Consider the following 21575-nt stretch of genomic DNA (forward strand, 5'->3'; position numbering starts at 1 on the left):
CTGAGACCAGATTCAGATCAACTGGACGAGACGAGGACGAGACGAGAAATTTAGCAAAAATAAGCTTCATATTTCTTTTATTTTCTTTCTTTTCGTCTCATTTTGTTTTTTTATTCACAAACAAACTGTGGATGACAGAAGGAAGGAAGAAATCTGCGTCGTTGAAAACACGTTCCAGTCAAACTTCACCTCAGTTTCAGACTGAGAGACAAGCGTGAACGTATTAATGATCACACGTTCACATGTAAAAACAGACGTGTGATTAATCGTTCATCAGAAACACGATCAATACAAATGAACGATAACACAAGAACGCGAAAAAAACAACCTAAAAGCTGCTGGAGTCTGACTTGTTTTTCACAATAAAAGCCTAAAAACATTTTCACTGAAAAATCATAAATATTTGATTAAAGTTAAAAACACTTTTCTAAATGAATAAACAAATTATTACATTTTTAAAAAGCACACATTTAAAACAAAAGCACAAATGATTACAACAAAAAATATCAAATTATTTCTTAGTGAGCACAAAGTTTTCTGTGATTTACAAATTTTTACACCGATTTAAAACAAAATGAATCATTAAAATCTAAATAATTCAAAGGAGCAGCCAGTAGGTGGCGCTCTCTGAGTTCTATTTTGTCATCACAAGTTCGAAAAAGTGTTGTTTAACTTCCTGCTTCAGGTTTTGGTTCAAAATTTTTAAACAAATTCACAAAACATTTTATATATTGTTATTTTTATTTTGGTAAATTCAGGTTGTTTTTTTTTCTTAATTTTCTTTTCTTTTAAATCTTATGTTAATTAGAAGAAAACAATACGTCACCAATGGTGAATATTTGTCTAAAAGCGTTAATTTAAATCGTGATGTTACTCAAGGCTCAACTCTGGGCCCGCTCACTTTTTTAAGTTTCTTTACAGTGTCGTCAGCTGTTTCTGATGTTTCTACTAAAGGGATGACAACCAGCTGCTGGATAGAACAGCCAACAGGTGGCGCCCTCTGTCAGTGAAATACAACACTTAGAGATATATTTATTTATACTTTATTTTGAAATAATACTTCAATTCAATATAATTCAGATCAAATTCATCAAACATCTTTCTCTTTTTGTGATTTTATTTTGGTGAATTCAGAGCTCAGCGGATGTTTTGTTTTGTTTGTACATTAATAAAAAAAAGACTTTCATTGATAAATATTTATCTAAAAGCTTAAAGTTAAACTGTGGTGTTCCACAAGGCTCGACTCTGGGCCCGCTATTGGTCAACGTGTAGTTCTCACTAAATGACACGAACTGTCAAACCAGAACAGGATATAAATATAAATATAAATATAAACAGGAAGTTTTAAAGTGAGGTCATCAGAAAAATCGCAGATTTTAGAGATTTTTCTGTCACATTCCGTTGTTTTATTAAAAAATAATTTTATCAATGTTTCATTTAAAAAAATCTATGAAATCATTAAATCTAAATTAAATGTGAAAAAAACTTTAAAATAAAATTTATTTTATTTTTATTCTATTTGATGAATCAAAGAAATGTTTGTTTACACACCGACTGGTTGGCATGGTGACGTGAGTCGCACTTTCATCCCTCCATCAGCACATCTTTATCTTTTCCATCTTTTGACATTTTAAATCTTTTACCTCGTCCTTGTCTCCATCCCCGTCTTTGTCCCCGCAGCAGCAGCGTCTGCGTCTCCATGGATACGAGACGCTTTCAGCAGGAGGAGAAGAAAAAAGATCAAAACAGGAAGTGACATCTGTTTGTGATAGTGGATTCAATGAAAGACAGAGACTTGCGGACTTCCTTTAAAGTGCTGACACAGAGCATCTTCTTCATCACATGACCTCCGGGTCAAAGTTCAGAGGACGACACAGCAAGGACTGACCTGAGACAGGGAAAGGTCAAAGGTCAGAGGCCATCATGGGCTGCAACATGTGTGTGGTAAAGCGACAGGAGGAGCAGTACCGGGTCATGCTGCAGGTGAGTGAGGGTTTCCATGGAAACCAGCTGACTTTTAAAAATAAACAAATGTCAGGTGAGTTCACGCGACTTGATTTGTGTTTTGTCTTTTTAGTTTTTTAATTGTGGTGTCGCCCGGTGACATTGATTCGTTCAGAGTTTGACTGAAAACACAAAAAACGTGGCCCCCGCTCTGCTGCTGTATACACACACACGCTCCCTCAGTCAGTTTTCAAGATAAAAGAACAAAGAATGTTAGATTGTTTTTGTTCATCAGGTGTTACGTTCTACAGCTTTAAAACAGAGTGTGTGGCCGTTTCTCAATATCCATACTTGTGCGTACTTGTGCGTACTTGCGTACTCCCGTACTTGTGAAAACCTCATCAGCCTCAGTCCAAGTGCTGTTCCAATTCTCAAGTAAGCGAACAGCGAGGACGGTTCTCAAACCCGGAAGTGTTCTCGCTCCGCCCATGTTTACCAAGTATGCATCGGAGGTGACTTAAGCGTACTTGGGATGGCCATGTATCCCAGAATACATTTCGGCGGAGCATAGCAGCAGATAATAGAAATATAAATCTGAAATAAATATTTTTCTGTGTCCCGGAACAAAGTTTTAACATCATTTGAGGCGAAAAATGAGTCTTTTAAAATTCAAACATGTGGTTTGTGTATGAACATATGACGTATTTATAGTTTGGCAGCAACGTTTGTCGGAGGTGATCAGCTCCACTTCTGTGGGCGTTCGGCGCTCAATGTGCCCGGCACAGAGCAGCGTTACCTCGGCCTGTCCTGATGAAATGATCCGCTGGCTCAGACGTCGCTGTCATTACATGCTTGGTGTGATCCATAGATTTGTTGTTGACGTGTTATTTTGATTTTAATGGAAACGTTTTGACCTGACGGTTTGAAAGTTTGTATATTATTAATTTTTTTTGAATTTCAACTTTCAATGTTAGATTTATATTAAAGTCGCACGGTCATTGTATCTGTACTTAAATATAATATGTAAATATTAGCTATGTAGAGTAGTATATATTTGTACACGTCATATATATATATATATATATATATATACATATATATATACACTACACTACACTACACTATTCAATGCTGTACTCTATCTATTTTCCACATTGTATTATTTGTATTGTATATTTTAATAGAAATAAATTAATAAATGAAGTTAAATATTTAAAATTTAAAAATAATAACAACAGATATATGCATTTATTAAAAGTATTTCATATGTTCATTGATCAACACCGTACTTGGCAAGTATATACTCCCAGCTTACTTCTCAAGTATATACTTCCCAAGTAAGCAAGTACATACTTGCTAACTTGAGTATTGAGAAACGGCCCATGTGTGTGTGTGTGTGGAGCTGTCCATGGTTCTGAACTAAACCGCTCCATGCTGTTTCTGAAACAACTCCAACTCTTTCCTTCCTTCCTTCCTTTCCACTTTAACAAAAGACTCATGTAACAAAATCTACATCGGTGAGTGGTTTACAAACAGAAACAATCAAACAACCATCGTTGTAAAAAAAAGAAAACTATGACTTTAATGCTTGGAGTTAAAGGAATGGTGTGTAGAATTATATAGTGGATAGAGTATTTGTATTATTGATGTTTCCATTAATTTATTATCACCTGAAAACGAAGAACTCAGGACAAAGATTTAATCATTAATCTTCATCACCTCTGTGTGTGTGTGTGTGTGTGTGTGTCTCTCTCTGTTCTCCACTCTCATTCATCTCTGTCTCTTCTCATTGATGCCGTCTTTCTGCTCCTATCTTGGATTTTAATCTTCTACCTCTTTATTTCCTCCAGTCTTTCCTGCGCCTCCCCCCACACACTAACACACGCACGAAAAAAGCCTTAATCATAACCACAATTCACATCTTAGTCCTGAACCAGTTCCTCGGAAATAAGGTTCTTCCTCACTAGGACCACATTTTGGTCTCCATGACGACTACTGGTCCTGACAAGGTTTTCATGACGATATGTAGTTAAATATGTTCAACTCGAGGTCAGTTATAATCTAGAGAACATTTTATAACTTTTACGAGGCCAACTGAACCTAGTGAAGCCACTGTGATGTTGACCTTTGACCCATGACCCCCACAGCTTTCACCAGTTTGAGGAAACAGCAGCTGATCAGATTACAGTCATAAATCTTCTCTGAGATTACAACTGTAAATTTACGAATTTAGCTGCTGTTACCGTGGTAACCCTCACTCACATCACAGACTACACCTTTAATCATTCCTATGTTTCACTGTCGTCAAATTATGTTTGAAAAAAATATATATATTATCACTTTTTTAACAAATAAACATTGAAATTTTTGTGGATTAACATAAAAAGTCTAAACGCAAACTCTCACGACAGCTGCTGTGTGAATTTATCGCAGTATTGTAATAATATGTGATCATGATTTAAGTATCGCGATGACATCATATCGTGACGCTTCACACTCAACGGGAAAATTGGCTCTCCACACATTCATACGTCCACCTCCTCACCATCCTCCTCTTCTTGCCCCCCTCCCCCCCCCTCCCCCCACCATATCTGTCTCTTCTCCTCACTTTCCCGTCACATTTGTGTCCATGGGATGCCGTTGCCACAGTAACCAGGAGTCATTAGGGAGACTGTATTTATGCTTTTCTGCTCCTGAACTGACAGATCTGCAGTAATGAACACACACGCACACACACACACTGCTCTAAGTCTACGATATCTATGTCACATGTCACCTGCAAGCTAAAATCACTGGTTTTCTCTCCAGACTTTGGTGTGGGAGAGTGAGCGGTCTAACAGTGAGAGAAAGACGTGAGTCTTTTGTTAAGTGGCGAACACACACACACACACACGCACACACACAGAAGGTGAGCTGCAGCTGCTGAAGTTTTTTTTTAAATCAAAAGTCTTAACTCTTACTGACTGTGACACGCATGAACATACGGAGCTGATGTTGTTCTTCAGTCGTCTTTGATGATGCCCTGTGTGTGTGTGTGTGTGTGTGTGTGTGTGTGTTAATGATCAGGGTGGAGACGCCTGTTGAAGCCTCAGGAGGTAGTGCTTACACACACACACACACACACACACACACACACACTCTGAGCAGAATGAGATGTGATGGTGGATCCATTTTTCATTTCCAGAGGAAGCAGAGATACAATTACCAACCTTGAGGGGGAGCGAGAGAGGGAGAGAGGATGGAAAGGAAGGGGGAGGGAAAAGATGAGAAATGAGAAGAGAAGGAGAGAACTGGAGGACAGACAGAGAGAAAGAAGGGATGAATAAGAGGAGGAGAGGAGACAGAGAGATGAGAGGAGGATTCTCAATCATCAGAAAGACATTTCTCTCTGTGTGTTTGACCTCTGACCTCCATCAATCGTCAGGACCTCCAGGGTCTGATGGAATCAAGCTGTGTGAGTGTGTGTGTGTTTAATATAAATTATATTTTATCTGAATCATCAAAAGTTTTGTTTCAGTCAATAATTTACATTAAAACACGTCTTTTTTTCAGTTCAGATTAATTTAAGCATCCTTTCATAAACAAACATAAACACAAACCACTCACTCTCCCACACCAAAGCCCACAGAGAAAATCAGTGATTATAACATCACACACACACACAGGACTTGTTGATCCACTGCTGCCTCCATCACTAAGTTCAAATGTGAATTCTGCATTAAAGGTGACATAGAATGCTTGTATCACACATATATGTTAGTTATGGAGGTCTACTTACATGCACCAGGAGGCGCTATGGTGGTGAGAGGAGTGGTGAGGATTTCTGATGACGACATCAAATTAAGGAAGTGCCGATCCGCTTCGCAGAGCTCAGGAAAACAACACAACACTATTTTCTCAGCAGTGGCTGAACTGTTGTTCTGAAACTTTAGGGTTTCATAAACGAGGTCATGACGCAGATACACACACAAACGCAGCGTTAATTGGAGCTTCCGGTCTATGTGGCCTTTAAAAATCCTTTGTTCAGATTGACCTCAGTGACACAAAGTGACCACACAAGGCAGCAGAGGACCAGCAGCTCCTGTGTGGACTTTGGTGTGTGAGAGTAAGTGTTCCTGTTGTACTGTTCCTTTAAATATGTCACTGATTTGGACAGTGAGATATTTATCGCAGCTGTGTGTGTGTGTGTGTCTGTGTGTGTGCGTGCGTGTGTGTATGTGTGTGTGTGTGTGTGTGTCTGTGTGTGTGCATGTGTGTGTGTGTGTGTGGTTACTGTAACTGTAACTGTCTCGACTCAGCTCCGACACATTAGCCTGACAGAAATCACCGCTAACTGAGGTGTGAAATTAATAAGTGAGACAAAGAGCTGACGGATGAGTTTATGCACACACACACGCACACTGACACACACACACACACACGCACACACACACACACACACAGTGTAATGAGCAGCAGCACAGCAGGAGTCACTGGATGTTTTTTGTCTCTTCTTTGTTTTCTTTGTCGAGATGATTTAAATCTGCAGCTTTCATCTTTACACGCGCACACACAAACACACAAACACACACAGCAGATGTTAAACAAAATAAGAGAATCTTCAGTGTTTCAGTGGAGACTGAGATCAGTGAACTACATGTTTACATCACATCAGTTATATAAATATAATATAATAATCTCTTCATTTTAAATATTTATTTATGTTCAAGCTGCAATTTATGATTATTTTCATCATCAATTCATCAGATTATTATTCCTTTCATTAGATGAAAGTCAGTGGACACACTCATGTGCGTCCTATTTCATTGTCCTCTAAATGTCCACATCATTTACAAAATGGACACCATGTTTTACTGAAGAACAGCTGAAACTATTTTTTTTTTTTACCATAGACTGAAGCAGCAGAGTCGCCCCCTGGTGGCCGTTAAACACATTCTTACATAAACCAGTCACATGGAGGGACACGCCCACTTTTTTATTGACGTCTGCGGTGGGAAATTAAGAGTCTGATGAGATGAACGACATGAACCAGCAGCTATTAATGTGTTCATCTGAGATGAACACATGTGGGCGGGGACTCAGAGGTCACACACACACACACACACACACACACGCCTTTGTCGTCCGGAGGTAAGTGTGTGTTGTCAGGGACTCAACCTCTTTCTTTAACATAAACACACTGACACCATGATTGTGATCATTGATCAGTTATTGACAGTCGTAAGTCTTACACTTACACACACACACATGCACACACACACACAGGCAGACCTGCAGAGGTCGTGTACTGAATAACAATCAGCTGTGAATGAAAGAGGAGTTGAACAGTGCTGCTGTGCATTCATGCACGTACTTGTGTGTGTGTGTGTGTGTGTTACCTGCAGATGACTGTGTGCGTTCACTGACGACCCTCGTGAACGTGTGACGACTCCTCGCTTGAAAACCTAACAACAAAACAACAAACACACAAGCAATATTTATGTCACGACACACAACACACACAGGCTCATGAATAATTTGGTCCACGTTCCTGTCAGAGACAGATGTTTGTCCTCACGTCCATCCACAGAGACTCTCTTACTCACTCTGAGAGACAGATGTTTGTCCTCACGTCCATCCACAGAGACTCTCGTACTCACTCTGAGAGACAGATGTTTGTCCTCACGTCCATCCACAGAGACTCTCGTACTCACTCTGCTCTGTTGAAGTTAACATCTGTTATTGAGACTTTTATTTTGAAAACAGTGGCGTTGTGACATTCACGTCTGCTCGTGCATTTTATTTTGTCACAGACTGAGACAAAAACAGAGGTCACAGAGGTCACAGAGGTCGTGAATGTGTGTCACTTCCAGGCCACCGTAGTTTCCAGCAAAAACAGACAAAGAAATGATTTGTTGATGATGATTTTGACTTCTTATAAATAAAACTCCATTTGTCCTTTCACCACAACCTGTCTGTGCACATGTTCTCTCTACTGACCCCTGGTGTTTGTTCATGTTGTAAAGGTTTGTGTCTGATGTTCAGGGACTTGAGATCATGTATGCTGTGATTTGGTGCTTTACAAATAACATTTGATTTGATTTGAAAATTCTAAACCTTATATTGTTCTTAGATTCTCGTAAACATGAAAACGAGTTTTGCATAAAAAAATGTTATCATACCTGACACAGAAACAGTGTCCCAGAGTAAGAAAATTTCAAAATAGATGCACACAACTAAAACACTAGTTTGGGAAAATGCCGATTATCATAGCACCCCCTCTGTCTTGCTAATGCATTTGCAGTTTTGCTGTATCTTCTTTTTATTATTATTATTAGTAGTAGTAGCAGTAGTAGTAGTAGTAGTAGTAGTATTATTGTTCTTTATTATTCTTGTTATTCTTTTATTAAATGTTTTTCCTTGTGTTAAAAACATAATTTTTATTCAATCATCATGAAAAACAGCAGAAATGTTTCTAAGAAGACAATAAACGCCACTGTGAACGTGAAAAAAACAACATCCAATCTCTCTTATCTGTCTCCAGCAGAAAGGCTGGATTCAGTCCCTGCGGCCGTTGGACAGACATGGAAACATGAAGGTAGGACACGTGTGAGGTTCTGTCCTTCATCTGTCCTCATGTGTCCTCATGTGTCCCATCCGTCATCTTTAATAAGGTTCTGCTGCCACGAGGCTGACGATGAACGGATGAAGAACATTTCTGCTTCATCGTAGACTCACTGATTCATCTGAGGCATGAATCAGTGAACTGAGCTGTTCTTAAAGCTGCAGACTGTCCTTACGAGACAGAGTTTTAGCATGGACCCATAGAAACAGAGACTTTTATTTTGAAAACAGCCATGTTATGGTCAGACAGAAACTGAGAGTTTGAAAATGATTAAATAAACACAGATGATATTCTTTGATTGGTTCTTATCTTGTCCTTTAAGGTCCGAGGACGGAGGACATCTCAGCCTCCGTTAGACAGACCACAAAACTCCCAGGAGCCTTTGCAGCAACACGGCTCAGTGCGTAAGAGTCACAGGAAGAAAGGTAAATAACAACATCTCTGTGAGCGTCTCTGTCACAGCGGAGGGGCGGAGCTAACGTCTGACACTCTCTTCGCCTCAGGTACGCTTGTGTGCAGCGGAAACGGGACCAGAAGCTCCTCCCTCTCCTCTGTTGCCATGGTGGCGATTCCCAACTGTGTGGACAACGCCACGCAGACGGACATCAGCTTCCAGAACATCGTGACCACAGGGAGGAACAGAGGTCACCGAGGAGGCTCTTCCTCCTCCCCTCCACCACCTCCCCCTTCTCCTCCCCTACCTCACCTCCAGGGACCGTACGGCATCAGTGAATTGTACGTTCTGACCTTTTGTAAAAAAACATATATAAAAAAAAAGGATTGATTTTTATGTCTCCGTCCTCCAGCTGCGTGTTTGAGTACAACGATCCCAACGACTACTTTGACGTCTCGCATCACGAGGTGGACAGACAGGACGACCTGGAATACGAGGTGAGGATGTCCAGACCACCAGAGGTTATTATGGGTACTTTTCTTGAGTTGGCGTTGTGGTCTTGATGGTGGTCCTTTTGTACCAAATTCCACGAGTATCATGGAATTTGGTGCAACTTAGTTTTGGCTTTGTCCTACCAGGTTTTACACCTTTACTGTACACCACTTTCTTACGTATTCCCCTTATATTATAAACTTTTTTACGACCTTGATGAAAACCGTAATATATATGAAATATACAGTGTATAAAAGTTTCTCAGGTGAGGTCACGTTTCTCATCATGTCTTCACTGCAGAGCCTTGTTTTTCGTAGGTTTGGTTCACATCTGGAATAAAGATGAAGCGGATCAATAAATCCATGTGTTCAGGATGAGAGATCTTATCAAGGGTCTGCGGTGATAAATAACTGAACCAGGAGAGAAGGTCAGAGGAAACAGAGAGAAGAGATGTTTTTCTTCTTTCTGCTTGTGCTGCAGAATAATCCACAGTCCTCAGAAATGTCACTGACCTGAATCTACGCTGCTGTGATTAGTGACCTAATGATCCAACACAGTTTTTAGCTGAATTACCCTTTTCTCTCTCTGCATCAATGCTTTGTTGTTTCCTGTTTGATCATTAAAGTAGAAACAAAAGAGATTTTTAATCCGGGGTTTGGGTTCATGTCTGGACTCCAAATCACAAACGCAATTTCTGTCACAGTCTGGATGCTTTTCTTCTTCTGAGAATCCCACGGAGTGGAGTGAAGTATTATTTTCAGTGGCTCTGTGTGTTTGTCTGTCTGTTTGTGCCTCTGCACTTACCAATATGGCCAACAGGGGCCGACAGAGGCTTGTTGTCTGCCATCTCTGATTGCCTTGTTGTTGTGTTGTGTCTGTTGTGTCGTCGCACCGGGATGATGTCATACTAACACTGACCCAGGACTGAACTGAACCGTGATGGAAACACAGAGGTGTAACGCTGCCCTCTACAGGTCAAAGTTCTCCACCCAATCCGGCCATCTTTGTCTCTTCTTGTTCTTCTAATGACAATAATAATTTCCTGTAGGCTGGACATGAAACGGTCTTACACTGTCCTCCATGGTCTGAAGATCTTCATCCACAGTTCAAACTGCTTCAATAAAACTAAAAAAAGACTCCAGAACCAGAACCATACAGGTGGTCCTGTGATGGATCTGTCCAGGGTATACCTCGTCTTTCACCCCATGTCAGCTGGGATTGGCACCAGCAACCCATGCAAATCTCATGTGGAGGATAAAGCAGTAGAAAACGGATGATTGAATGGAACTTAGCATTAGCTGCTAACCCAAACATTTAACTATTTACATACCTTTGATTCATTGTTGTACACGTAGAAGAACAACGTAGACTCCACCAGTGAACCAATCACCTTGCTCTGATGTTAGACACGCCTCTCCTTCTTCCTCCAGGAGGTGGCGCTGTTCAAGTCCAGTCAGCAGGAGAAGCTGGGTCTGACCGTGTGCTACAGGACAGAAGACGAGGACGACCTGGGCATCTATGTCGGAGAGGTGGAGACATGAAACACATCCATCATCACTTCATTAACCTCCAGCTGACCTCCTGATGTTTGTGCACAAAGTTCACTTTCTCAATTTATTTCTGCATTCTATTAATCTTTCCGCTCACTCAGCCTCTCATTCATCCATTCATTTACTTATTTATAACGTCCACCCTTTAATCACCTCATTCATCATCTATTCATTTATCCCACTGAATTATTAATTTATATCGTTCTCTATTTTCCATACATTCAGCTTGTTTACTCTCAGTCACTGATTAATATTTATTTAGAATGTGTTTAATTCATGAAGTAATTAATTCATTCATCCCTTAACTGTCTCTCCTCAGGTGAATCCAAACAGCATCGCAGCTAAAAACGGACGAATCAGAGAAGGCGACAGAATATTACAGGTATATTACACTCCAATAATCAATACATATAATATACACTATAATAATCAATAATCACGAACTAAACACAAATGTACACAAAAACAATAGATCGCCCAGTAGGTAGCGTATATTAGCCACCACCGAGAAGGTAGCGTCTATCAGCCACCGCCCAGTAGCTAACGTCTATTACCTACCAACGTGTAGCTAGCATTTAGTAGCCACCGCCCAGTAGCTAGTGTGCGTCTATTAGCCACCGCCGTGTAGTTAGCGTCTATTAGCCACCGCCGAGTAGCTAGTGTCTATTAGTTACCGCCCAGTAGCTAACGTCTATTACCTACCACCGAGTAGCTAGCATTTATTAGCCGCCGCCCAGTAGCTCGTGTGCGTTTATTAGCCACCGCCGAGTAGTTAGCGTCTCATAGCTACCGCCGAGTAGCTAGTGCCTATTAGTTTCCACCGATTGGTCATGAACTCTTGACAAAATGCAACATTTAGCTGCCGTTTATTCACATGTTGAAACTTTTACCCAGAATATTAATGGATTAATTAATGTGTCAATAGTTTTAACACTTTTGTCTTCCTGAAAACGAGTTGGATGTTGTGGAAAATGTAGTAGATATAAACCTTACGAAACGTGTCGATAAAGAAAAAGTGTAAACATAAATAGCAGTAAAACAAAAACAATTTTTATATTTTATGACTCAGACTAACACATGAATAAACAAGTCATAAAACGTCAATGGTGAAGTTACAGGTGAAGGATAAAGCAGAACAACATGGATGGGTATTTTTCTTCTTTTTTTATTTATTGATTTGTGGTCAAAGATGGCACCCCAGGCACCTGCCTATAGTCTCTCTATAGTGTCTTTGGTTTCTATGGTCTCTGCTTAGACTCGGCTCTGCTCTTCCATGTCACCGTCCTGTTCCATATAGATGAAACTGTAAATTACTGAGACCCGGGGAAACAGCCTCGACCAATCACAGAAACGCCAAGAGCCTGGTTACTGCGGCACTAAATATAGACAGAGGTGGATGAGTGTGTGTGTGAGATAATAATAAGAGAAATAATAGTTTTCATTGAAATAAATGAACTCAGCGGCTGTTTGTGTGACTTTATCAGACTCAAAATACCAAACACAAGATTAAACTATAAAACACGACTGTGATGGGTCAAAAAATAAAATAAAACTGAGTGTAGACACACACACACACTCTCATTATCCTGAGACTGAAGCACCTCGAGCAAACAGGGAAAAGGTAAAGTTTAAAGTGTGACAAGAATAGAGCAGCGACGGACATCACCATGGTTACCTGGCAGCAGACAGGCCAGTGATGATGTGAGTGGTTCCCATGACAGCCATCAGCATCATGTGGTGTCTTCCTGCAAGTGTGAGGAAAATACAACAAAAACATACACATATGATTACATGGTTTGTGTTTCCGAGGTTTAAATTCAATCAATAATCAATACATTTTAACAGCAAACATGTAAAACAACAATAATTAAACACCTGGATCAAAGTGTTTCTCCTCGTCTCTTATAGATAAACGGAGTGGACATTAATAACAGAGAAGAGGCCGTCGCCATTTTGTCCAGAGACGACAGCATCAACTTCTCTCTGCTGCTGGCTCGACCGGACACTGAGGTAACAACAAGACGCGCACATGCACACACACATGCACACACACGCACACATTCCTTCTGAGGACACTCATAGACAGAATGCATAACCGAGCCCCTATACATTAAATTTAACCATCCCAAGTCTTAACCCTGTGAAAGTCCTGTATACACAAGTGTAGTCTTATCACTATCACTAACCAGTTAATGAGTAACACTAAGCAGTTAATGACTAACACTAACCACCATTCAAATCTTAGTCCTAAACTTAGCCAGTTCCTCAGAAATGAGATTATGCCTATAGGACCAGGTTTTTGGTCTCCATGAGGACTACTGGTCCTGACAAGGTCAGTGTTTATGACAGACAACACACACACACACACACACACACAGGGCCATGATAAAAGTGGCAGCAGGTCCCAGAGTGTGAGTGTGTGAATGTGTGTGTGTGTGTGTGTGTGTGTGTGTGTGTCCACATGTGCTGACAGAGCAGGAACTGAGGACATATTCATACACGTCACTTTAAACACACACACGCACGCACAGTGAACGTGTGTGTGTGTGTGTGTGTGTGTGTGTGTGATCAGTCAGTATTCAAGCGTCTCTCTGACACTTGAGTCGCTCAGATCTGCAGATGATGAAGAACAGGAAGTGATGGATGTTTCATCCACTCAGCAAATAATAAATGAGGACGTGATGATGTGAGGCAGCGCGCACACGCACACACACACATATGCACGCACACGCGCACTCACACTCACAGACAAACACACACACGTTCGACATTCATGACTTGAGGGGACATTGCATTGACTTACATTCATTTCCTGGAGACTTACTCTAACCTTAACCACAATTACTACTGGACTAATCCTAATCCTAACCCTGACCTCAATCTAACCTTAAAACATATCTTCACCTTAAAATGTAGTAATTTACATAATGGGGACTTGCTTTTTGTCCCCACAAGGAAGACAAGTCCCCATAATGTGATTGTGTAAACAGGTTTAGGTCCCCACAACATTAGTATTACCTGTATTACCACACACACATACATATACAAACATGCACACACACACACATAGATTTCAACTGCTGTCTACAGATTAAACATTCTAATCTATGTCATCAACAATTCAATCCATTAGTTACCAATTAAATTAATCCACCACTCACTTTAAATAGTTTAAATATGAATGAATGAATGAGTGTTTCTGTGTTTTCAGTCTCTAAAACAGATTAATCAATGAAGTATAGCTGTGACACATGCACACACTGTGCATGAACTTGCTGTGAACGGATGATGGATGAAGAGAGGAACATGGAGGAAAATGGAGTTATTCGTCTTGTTCTATTTCCTTCTGTCAAGGTCACACAGATTCTCATTGATATCAACTCTTAATAAATCTTAGAAACACACAATTGCAGTGTTTTCATTCCCATCCACAGCTGAAGCTAAACAACACAAATAAGTTAGATTTAGTTTATTTATTAAAACTGTAAAAGAAGATTTTCATGGTGGTTTTATTTTGAAATTTCTCTCTCTTGTTGTTTTTAGAATGAAAATCCTGCGGAAGACGACGTGGACGTGGACATGGCTCTGACTCTGGGGAACGGTCTTTTCCAGACTAACCCTCAAGCCTCAGTCTGCTGCCTCAACTCACCTCATGTCCCTGGGTACTATCGTCTCCACCGAGACAGAGGACGTGGAGGACGAGAGGTGGAAGTGGAGGATGAAGACGATGAAGACGACAGAGACAGAGGAGAGAAGGAGGAGAGGGAGCCGCCTGTCCCCCTCCCTCCTCTGCTGAGTCTGGCTCCACTTCTGTCCAACAGCCAGGAGCTGGACAGCGGCGTGGGACGCACGGACGACAGCACCCGCTGTGAGGAGCTGTCTGAGCAGGAGCTGCAGGGAGAGCAGACCAGCGCCTGTAACACCAGCACCACCAACACACCAGGCAGCACCAGGAAGTTCAGAGCAGGACCCAGTCCCAGGTACGAGCCGAGACAACAGGAGGACCGAGTACTGGACCTTGATGTTCACCACAATGAAGACTGTAGATTAGAATGGACTCAAAGACACAGATTATGTCAACATGATAGGATGGGGGATGGAGTGGCTCAGTGGTTAAGACCGGTACCCTGTGTGTGAATCATGGTCGCAATGGTCGCAAGTTCGACTCCACCCCTGGCTGATTGTACTCAATTGTACCATTGTAAGTCGCTTTGGATAAAAGCGTCTTATCATCATAAGTCTGTTTCACGTCAGCTGTGACGGAAAAATACTAATAAGTTCAAAGTTCATTTAATACAGAGTCAAATAATGATTAAATGATTCCAATCCAGTTTGGTGGCGATTAGCATGAACCTGCTGCGGAGCCCCGCCCTCTATCAGCCACACCCCATTCTTGAAGATGACCCCGTCTCTCTGGTCAAAGATCTGTTCAGCGAAATTTGCTCGTATGATAATTGCGTTCAGACGAGTTTCATTTTATGAAACAAAATCGCCAAGATGGACAAATTCACCAAATTCAAAATGGCGGACTTCCTGTTGAGTTGACGTCATGGTTCCGATGGACTTTTTCGCCTTTGGGGGCGCTACTGAGCCATTTTGCACCACCTTTACAAGCAATTTTCATTGTTTTCTTTGCATTGTCCCCTAGCTATAACAGTCAGTTATAGCTTTAACATCCTGTCTCTTTCTGCTCCACCCAGACCGAGTCCCAGACCGAGTCCCAGACCGAGTCCCAGACAGAGTCCTAGACCCAGTCCTGGTCTCGGTCCAAGCCCCAGACCGAGCCCCAGTCCGGGTCATGGACGTGGAGACACCACGCCCCCTTTCCTCCACCTGCGAGACATTCAGCTCAGCTCAGACTCTCTGCCCGGCCTTGACTGGACAGCAGGGGGCGGGGCAGGGGGCGGAACTTTGTGCAGCCCTCACCACCACCACAAGGTACAGCATTTTAAAGGAGTAAATAAAGGGGCCGTCCACACAGAAACTAAACCTAAACACATACAAACAGACCTGAGTTCTCTCTGTTTCTGTTTTTATCTGTGATGGATTTGATGTAAAGTGACAGCTCCACCTACAGTCCTGGCAGAGGTACTACAGCGCTTTGAGTCGTTTCTGTGGGGACGTAGTTTCCGTGTGTCCACGCTGTGTGTCTGTCCTCTGACTGACCTCTGACCTCTGACCTGCAGCACTTCCACCACCATCACCACCAGCCGCCGCTGACCATGATGATGATGATGATGCCGGGCCTGACGGAGGAAGAGTGTCAGCGATACCAGGAGCTGCTGGAGGTCAAGTGTCAGTACGAGAGACACAACGACAAACAGCAGAGAGATGCGGCGACCAAAGGTCACAAGGTCGCGGCTGAGGAAGAGGGGCGGGACGAGGAGGAAGAAGAGAAGGAGGAGGACGCCGCGGCTTCTTCTTCTTCTGTGGTGGACGTGAACTGCAACGAGACCTTCAGCGAGCACGAGATGGCGCTGATCGAGGAGGAGCTGCGCCACCTGGAGTTTAAGTGCCGCAATATTCTGCGAGCGCAGAAGATGCAGCAGCTCAGAGAGAGATGTCTGAAAGCCTGGATGATGGAGGAGGAGACGGCGGCGGCAGGAGCAGCACGGACAGAAGCCGGTAACCATGACAACAACAGATCAGCATTTTAAACGCACACTAACAAAGTTGCAGTTGAATGTTACTGTAATGTAAAATAAATCCTCTCTCGTAGAAATGGTTAACGATGAAGAGGATGATGAAGAGGACGACCCTCACCATCACGAGTTGTCGGCCATCAACGAGCTCCCGGAGCGCGAGCGCTCAGACGACAGAGACAGCACCAGCGCCTACAACACCGGAGGAGAGAGCTGCCGCAGCACGCCGCTCGTCAGCACTGAGCAGATCCCGCCTCTTCAGGAGGAGGAGGCGGAGGAACACCTGAGAGGACGGCGACGGCTCATGTCTCCGCCTCCTCTCCTCCCCCCTCTGAGCTCCCCGCTAACGCCGCGGCGTCACAGGCATGACAAAGAGAGACGTCACTCCAACCTCAGCTGCTCCTTTTCCCCGAGCAGCTACAGGAAGTATGACGTGACTGGTTCAGGCGGGGCCAGTGGCTCAAGCTCCACCCCCTCCACGCCATCAAAGTTCAGGTCCTCCTCCTGGTTTTTATTGCGATTAACATGTGGTGCGGCTAAACTCTGTAAAAGTGCACGTGTTTAATTTATTTTTATTTTTATTAACAGATCGTTGACCAGAGAGGCGGGGTCATCTTCAAGAAGGGGTGTGACTGATAGAGGGCGGGGCTCCAGAGCAGGTACCTGCTAAGTTATTGTGCAGGTGTTTGTTGTGCGACACAGAGTCAGCAGTAACTGTGAGCGCCCCCTGCTGCTGAGCACCAGAGGAAACGGTGAAGCCACAGACACCAGCAGGGGGCAGTGTTGTACACACAAGTGCTTAAAAACTGTAACAAATGTCGCTGTTGATGATCAGAGCAGCCATCTCGAATTGTAAACTCTTAGCATGAAGAGCTACAGTTAAAACGCTCTGTTCATCTCCACAGAGAAAAATCGCAAACCCATTTTATCGTGCGTTCCATTTTTGTTCTTTCTTAGTGTCGTTTGTCCGTGTCGCACTAAGATGTCGCGTTTTCTTTGTCGCAGATCACAGACACTGCGAAAAACCTCACACGCTATATTTGGTTGCAGGACTGTGACGACGGCCATCTTTGAACGACTCTCACAGCGCGATGTAAAACCACCATCATCAAAGAAACTGCCACGACTTTTTCGTGATCTTTTGTCGGGAACAATTCCGATCATAAAACATTTACTGAGCTTCACGTAGCAGCGCGGTCAAAGATCTTCCTCTCCGTCTTTAAATACGACTTTCACGTGTCCTGTATTTCATTTCCACTGCAGACGGAGCTACCACCAGGCCTGGAGGTGGAAGTGCAGAGTCCAGCCCTTACTTCAGCAGACGACACCACAGGCCGCTAGAGCGATACCAGAGCTGCATGGCCCTGCCCTCCGACACCCTCGTCGTCCCTCTGGACTGCGTGAGGGACAGAGCAAGGGCCGACGGCGAGGAGAGGGGGAGGGGCACGGGCAGTAGCGGACCGGCCAGTCCCAGGAGCGTAAACAGTGCCCCCTGTGGCCTGGAGGAGCGCCACACAAGTGCCTCGCGATTAGGACTGGCCTTACCGCTCGCGTTGACGCAGTCATCACCAACGGCCTCGCCACAGCGTGTGGAGTGGAAGGTAAACGACGAGACGATGCCGGAGACAACTGATTTTATCCACTTACAAAAGACTCAGTTTAAGTTTATGATATCTCAATAACATATCTTAAAAACACAGGAAACCACTCACTCTCCCACACCAAACCCCACAGAGAAAATCAGTGATTTTAACACCACACACAGGAGTTGTTGATCCACTGCTGTTCAAATGTTTTATTTTGTTAATTCAGCATTTAAAATCCTTAGTTCAGATTGACCTCAGTGACACAAAGTGACCACACGAGGCAGCAGTAGACGAGCAGCTCCTGTGTTTCTGAGGTTTGGTGTGGGAGAGTGAGTGGTTTACAAACTTCAGTTTCTCTTACACTTTAAAACGCGACGTCTGCAAATATAAGTGACGTCAATAAGTGCTAAAGTAAAGTGATTTTGTGGTTCAGGTGAAGATCCGCAGCGACGGCACGCGCTACGTGGCCAAGCGTCCGGTCCGGGATCGTCTTCTGAAGGCCAGAGCCATAAAGATCAGAGAGGAACGCAGCGGCATGACGACCGACGACGACGCCGCCAGTGAGATGAAGCAGGTACAGTGTGCACGGTAACCATGGAAACTAGGGGCAGCGAATCACAACACCACGTCAAGTTTGTTTACTCTGCCATGTTGGCAGGAAAACTTCAAAAATATATCAGTGAACCTGACAGACTGAATGTATGGGATCCTTACTGTATACTGCCCCCTGATGCTTTTCTGCAGCATTACGATGGAATAATAAGCATGTAATACAATAAAAGCACGTAAGTTAATTAGCCTCGGAGTCTGTGACGACACTGAAGTTAGGGTTCACACTCACGTCAGTTAAGGGGAAGCTTAACGTGAAAATTAGCACCACTTTATGTTTGGCTTCTGGAGTGTTGCATGATGGGATTGTGTGCCACTGTTTCAGGGTCGATACTGGAGCAAAGAGGAGAGGAAGCAGCAGCTGCTCCGAGCGCGAGAATACCGACGCAGACGAGAGTTCATGATGCAGAGTCGCCTCGACTACCTCAGAGGAGACAGGTACCCAAACATGACTCAGCAGAAAAAACTCGCTGACGTCATGAAATATATTTACACACTTAAATGTTAACTGTGTCTAAAATTCGGTCTCACCTTCTGCTTTTTGTTTCCAGGGAACATTCACCGTCCACAGGAAGTACGCTGGAGTGCTGCTCCCCTCGCGGCGCTCGGCTCCGCTCCCAGCAAGAGTCGCCCAGCAACAGCAACAACATCCTGTCACTGAGTCAGAAGAAGGTGATGAAGAAGAGGAACCGCAGAATCCTGGACAACTGGATCACCATCCAGGAGCTGCTGGCTCACGGCTCCAGGTCCCCGGACGGAAAGAAGATCTACAATCCGCTGCTGTCTGTCACCACGGTGTGACGAGAGGACGAGGAGGACGAAGACAAGGAGGACGAAGACGAGGAGGAGTACGGAGACGAGAAGCTCCTGAATTAATCAAACTAAAGTTCACAAAGACAAGTTTGAAAAATCTGGAGGAACATTTTTACTCTCAATGACATCATCCTGGCAATGAATTATGGGAAAAGAGGGACATTTGTGGACATCCACGTGTTTACCGCACGTTGTTTAGTCTTCAGTGAAGGAACACGAGATTCTCCACGACGTCTATGATCATGTTTCTAATTAGAGATTAAATTTGAAATAATTTCACCATTTTTTTAACTTACAGAATATAATTGAGTGAATCCTCTACGTTTTGTATTAATTGTATGTTCCATTTTTAGTCGCAACTTGAGATTTCCAACCCCGATACAGCATTCCAAGATGGATGTCACTCCTACTAACGCTTTACATTAATTTCACGTCTGTCGTGTTTGGTCTCGCGTTAAATCAGACGTGAAAGGCAGAACTGTTAAATTTGTACACACGTTACGATGTTTGTGTGCGCAGAAAAAAAAATGTGTAGAGTGTTGTTATCGACTGCTAACGGCTAGCCAAGGACATGTAGCATGCATCCATGTTCCGATATAAATGGACATTGGACACAGAGAGAGACACTGTGTCCTCTGAGCTCATGACTTCACGTGGGAGTGGTCGCTGGTTAGCTTAGCATAGCGCTTGCACACTCTGGTAGCTTTAGCAACAAAGTGACTTCAGCTGTGACATAAACTGAGGACAACGTGAGGACAAAGCTTCTGGACTGATCGCCCCCTGGTGGCAGACGGCAGTACAGGTCGTAATCAAACCAGACAAGATCACATGATTCGTTTACGTAAAAAACAAAAAAGTTATTTATGAAAAAATTATTATTGATACATAAATAATGTTTAATATTCAACACATTTTTTACTTCATTATTTACGTAAGTAACATTTCTTGTCCGTCGTGTTGAGCGTGCGTTTTTTGCAGACGAGTTCACGGACTACGGCGACAGTGTGAGATTGTGTGAAATATTAATGATAAAGTGCATGACTTACATATTGAACTTTGTGGATTAATCCTGAGTCTAAAGTGGCGTAGAGAACAAAACTTTGTATTTAGTGGTGAAAAATAAAAATCAAGTGACATTAAAAAGTGTTTTCCTGCCTTTTTTCTCCATTGAAAACGTTAAAAGTCATGTTTTTTACTTGATTCCTTTGAGCTCAGACACAAACACAGGGTTGTAGTGACATCTGGTGGTGAAGCTGCGTATTACAGCCTGATGAATAAAAGGGTTTACGTTTGAACATTAAGTGAGAATAAATGTAAAAAAATAAACACGTTTTTCAGTGTTGACTTAAATTCATGTCTCATTATGTTTCATAAAAGCCTTAAAAGGCAAAAATAACAATTATTTAAATGAATAAAATGTAAATTAAGTGTTATTACTTTGTTTTTGCTGCTTTGGGTTTGATGGTTATTGTTGCTGATATTCTGCTTTATTCCGTTTATTTTACAGGTTTGGACAAAATAAGCATTGAATTTCAACCTGGACTTTTTCCCCCACAAACAAAACAAATCAAAATTACAATTAAATGAAAAAGACAAGAATAATAATAAAAGAACATATAGTGTTAAGTTTGAATGTTCTAAGCTTCTGTACAAACATGGAAGACGTCCAAAACCCAACAGGAACAGGAAATTGAAGTTTGTAAACCACTCACTCTCCCACACCAAACCCCATAGAGAAAATCAGTGATTTTAACATCACTAAGTTCAAACGTCTTCTTTTCTAAATTCGGCATTAAAAATCCTTCGTTCAGATTGACCACACGAGGCAGTAGTAAAGGATTAAAGTGGCAATGACCTGAGCGCCACTGAGCATGTCGTCTGGTCAGGGGTCAGAAAGGGAATGGTCAACAGACAGAAGGTCAAACTTTTTGGGGAAAAAAC

General features: G+C 42.7%; 1 protein-coding gene and 1 long non-coding RNA gene across 5 annotated transcripts; one reads left to right on the forward strand and one right to left on the reverse strand.

The window, feature by feature from the left end:
• Nucleotides 1-1512: 1512 nt before the first annotated feature.
• Nucleotides 1513-20201, forward strand: LOC122777807 (PDZ domain-containing protein 4-like). 4 transcript variants are annotated; one of them, XM_044039290.1, is made up of 17 exons: nt 1513-1983; nt 8468-8521; nt 8871-8973; nt 9052-9283; nt 9355-9439; nt 10865-10963; nt 11304-11366; nt 12893-12994; nt 14528-14964; nt 15685-15922; nt 16171-16609; nt 16704-17121; nt 17215-17285; nt 17890-18227; nt 18646-18786; nt 19147-19259; nt 19373-20201. In XM_044039290.1, exons 1-17 carry the CDS (start codon nt 1924-1926, stop codon nt 19620-19622), a joined length of 3243 nt encoding a protein of 1080 aa, XP_043895225.1. In that variant the 5' UTR covers nt 1513-1923; the 3' UTR covers nt 19623-20201. The 4 variants fall into 4 exon arrangements, with proteins under 4 accessions (XP_043895225.1, XP_043895228.1, XP_043895229.1 ...); XM_044039293.1 differs by having other exon boundaries at nt 15697-15922; XM_044039294.1 differs by having other exon boundaries at nt 9052-9265.
• On the reverse strand, nt 12150-14689 carry LOC122777808. Its single transcript, XR_006361364.1, has 3 exons — nt 14634-14689; nt 12660-12729; nt 12150-12360 (listed from the first exon to the last, which is right to left on the reverse strand). It is a non-coding gene; the product is annotated as an uncharacterized LOC122777808 (long non-coding RNA).
• Nucleotides 20202-21575: the final 1374 nt, after the last annotated feature.

The sequence above is a fragment of the Solea senegalensis genome, linkage group LG11 (assembly GCF_019176455.1).
Source record: "Solea senegalensis isolate Sse05_10M linkage group LG11, IFAPA_SoseM_1, whole genome shotgun sequence".
Classification (NCBI taxonomy): domain Eukaryota; kingdom Metazoa; phylum Chordata; class Actinopteri; order Pleuronectiformes; family Soleidae; genus Solea; species Solea senegalensis.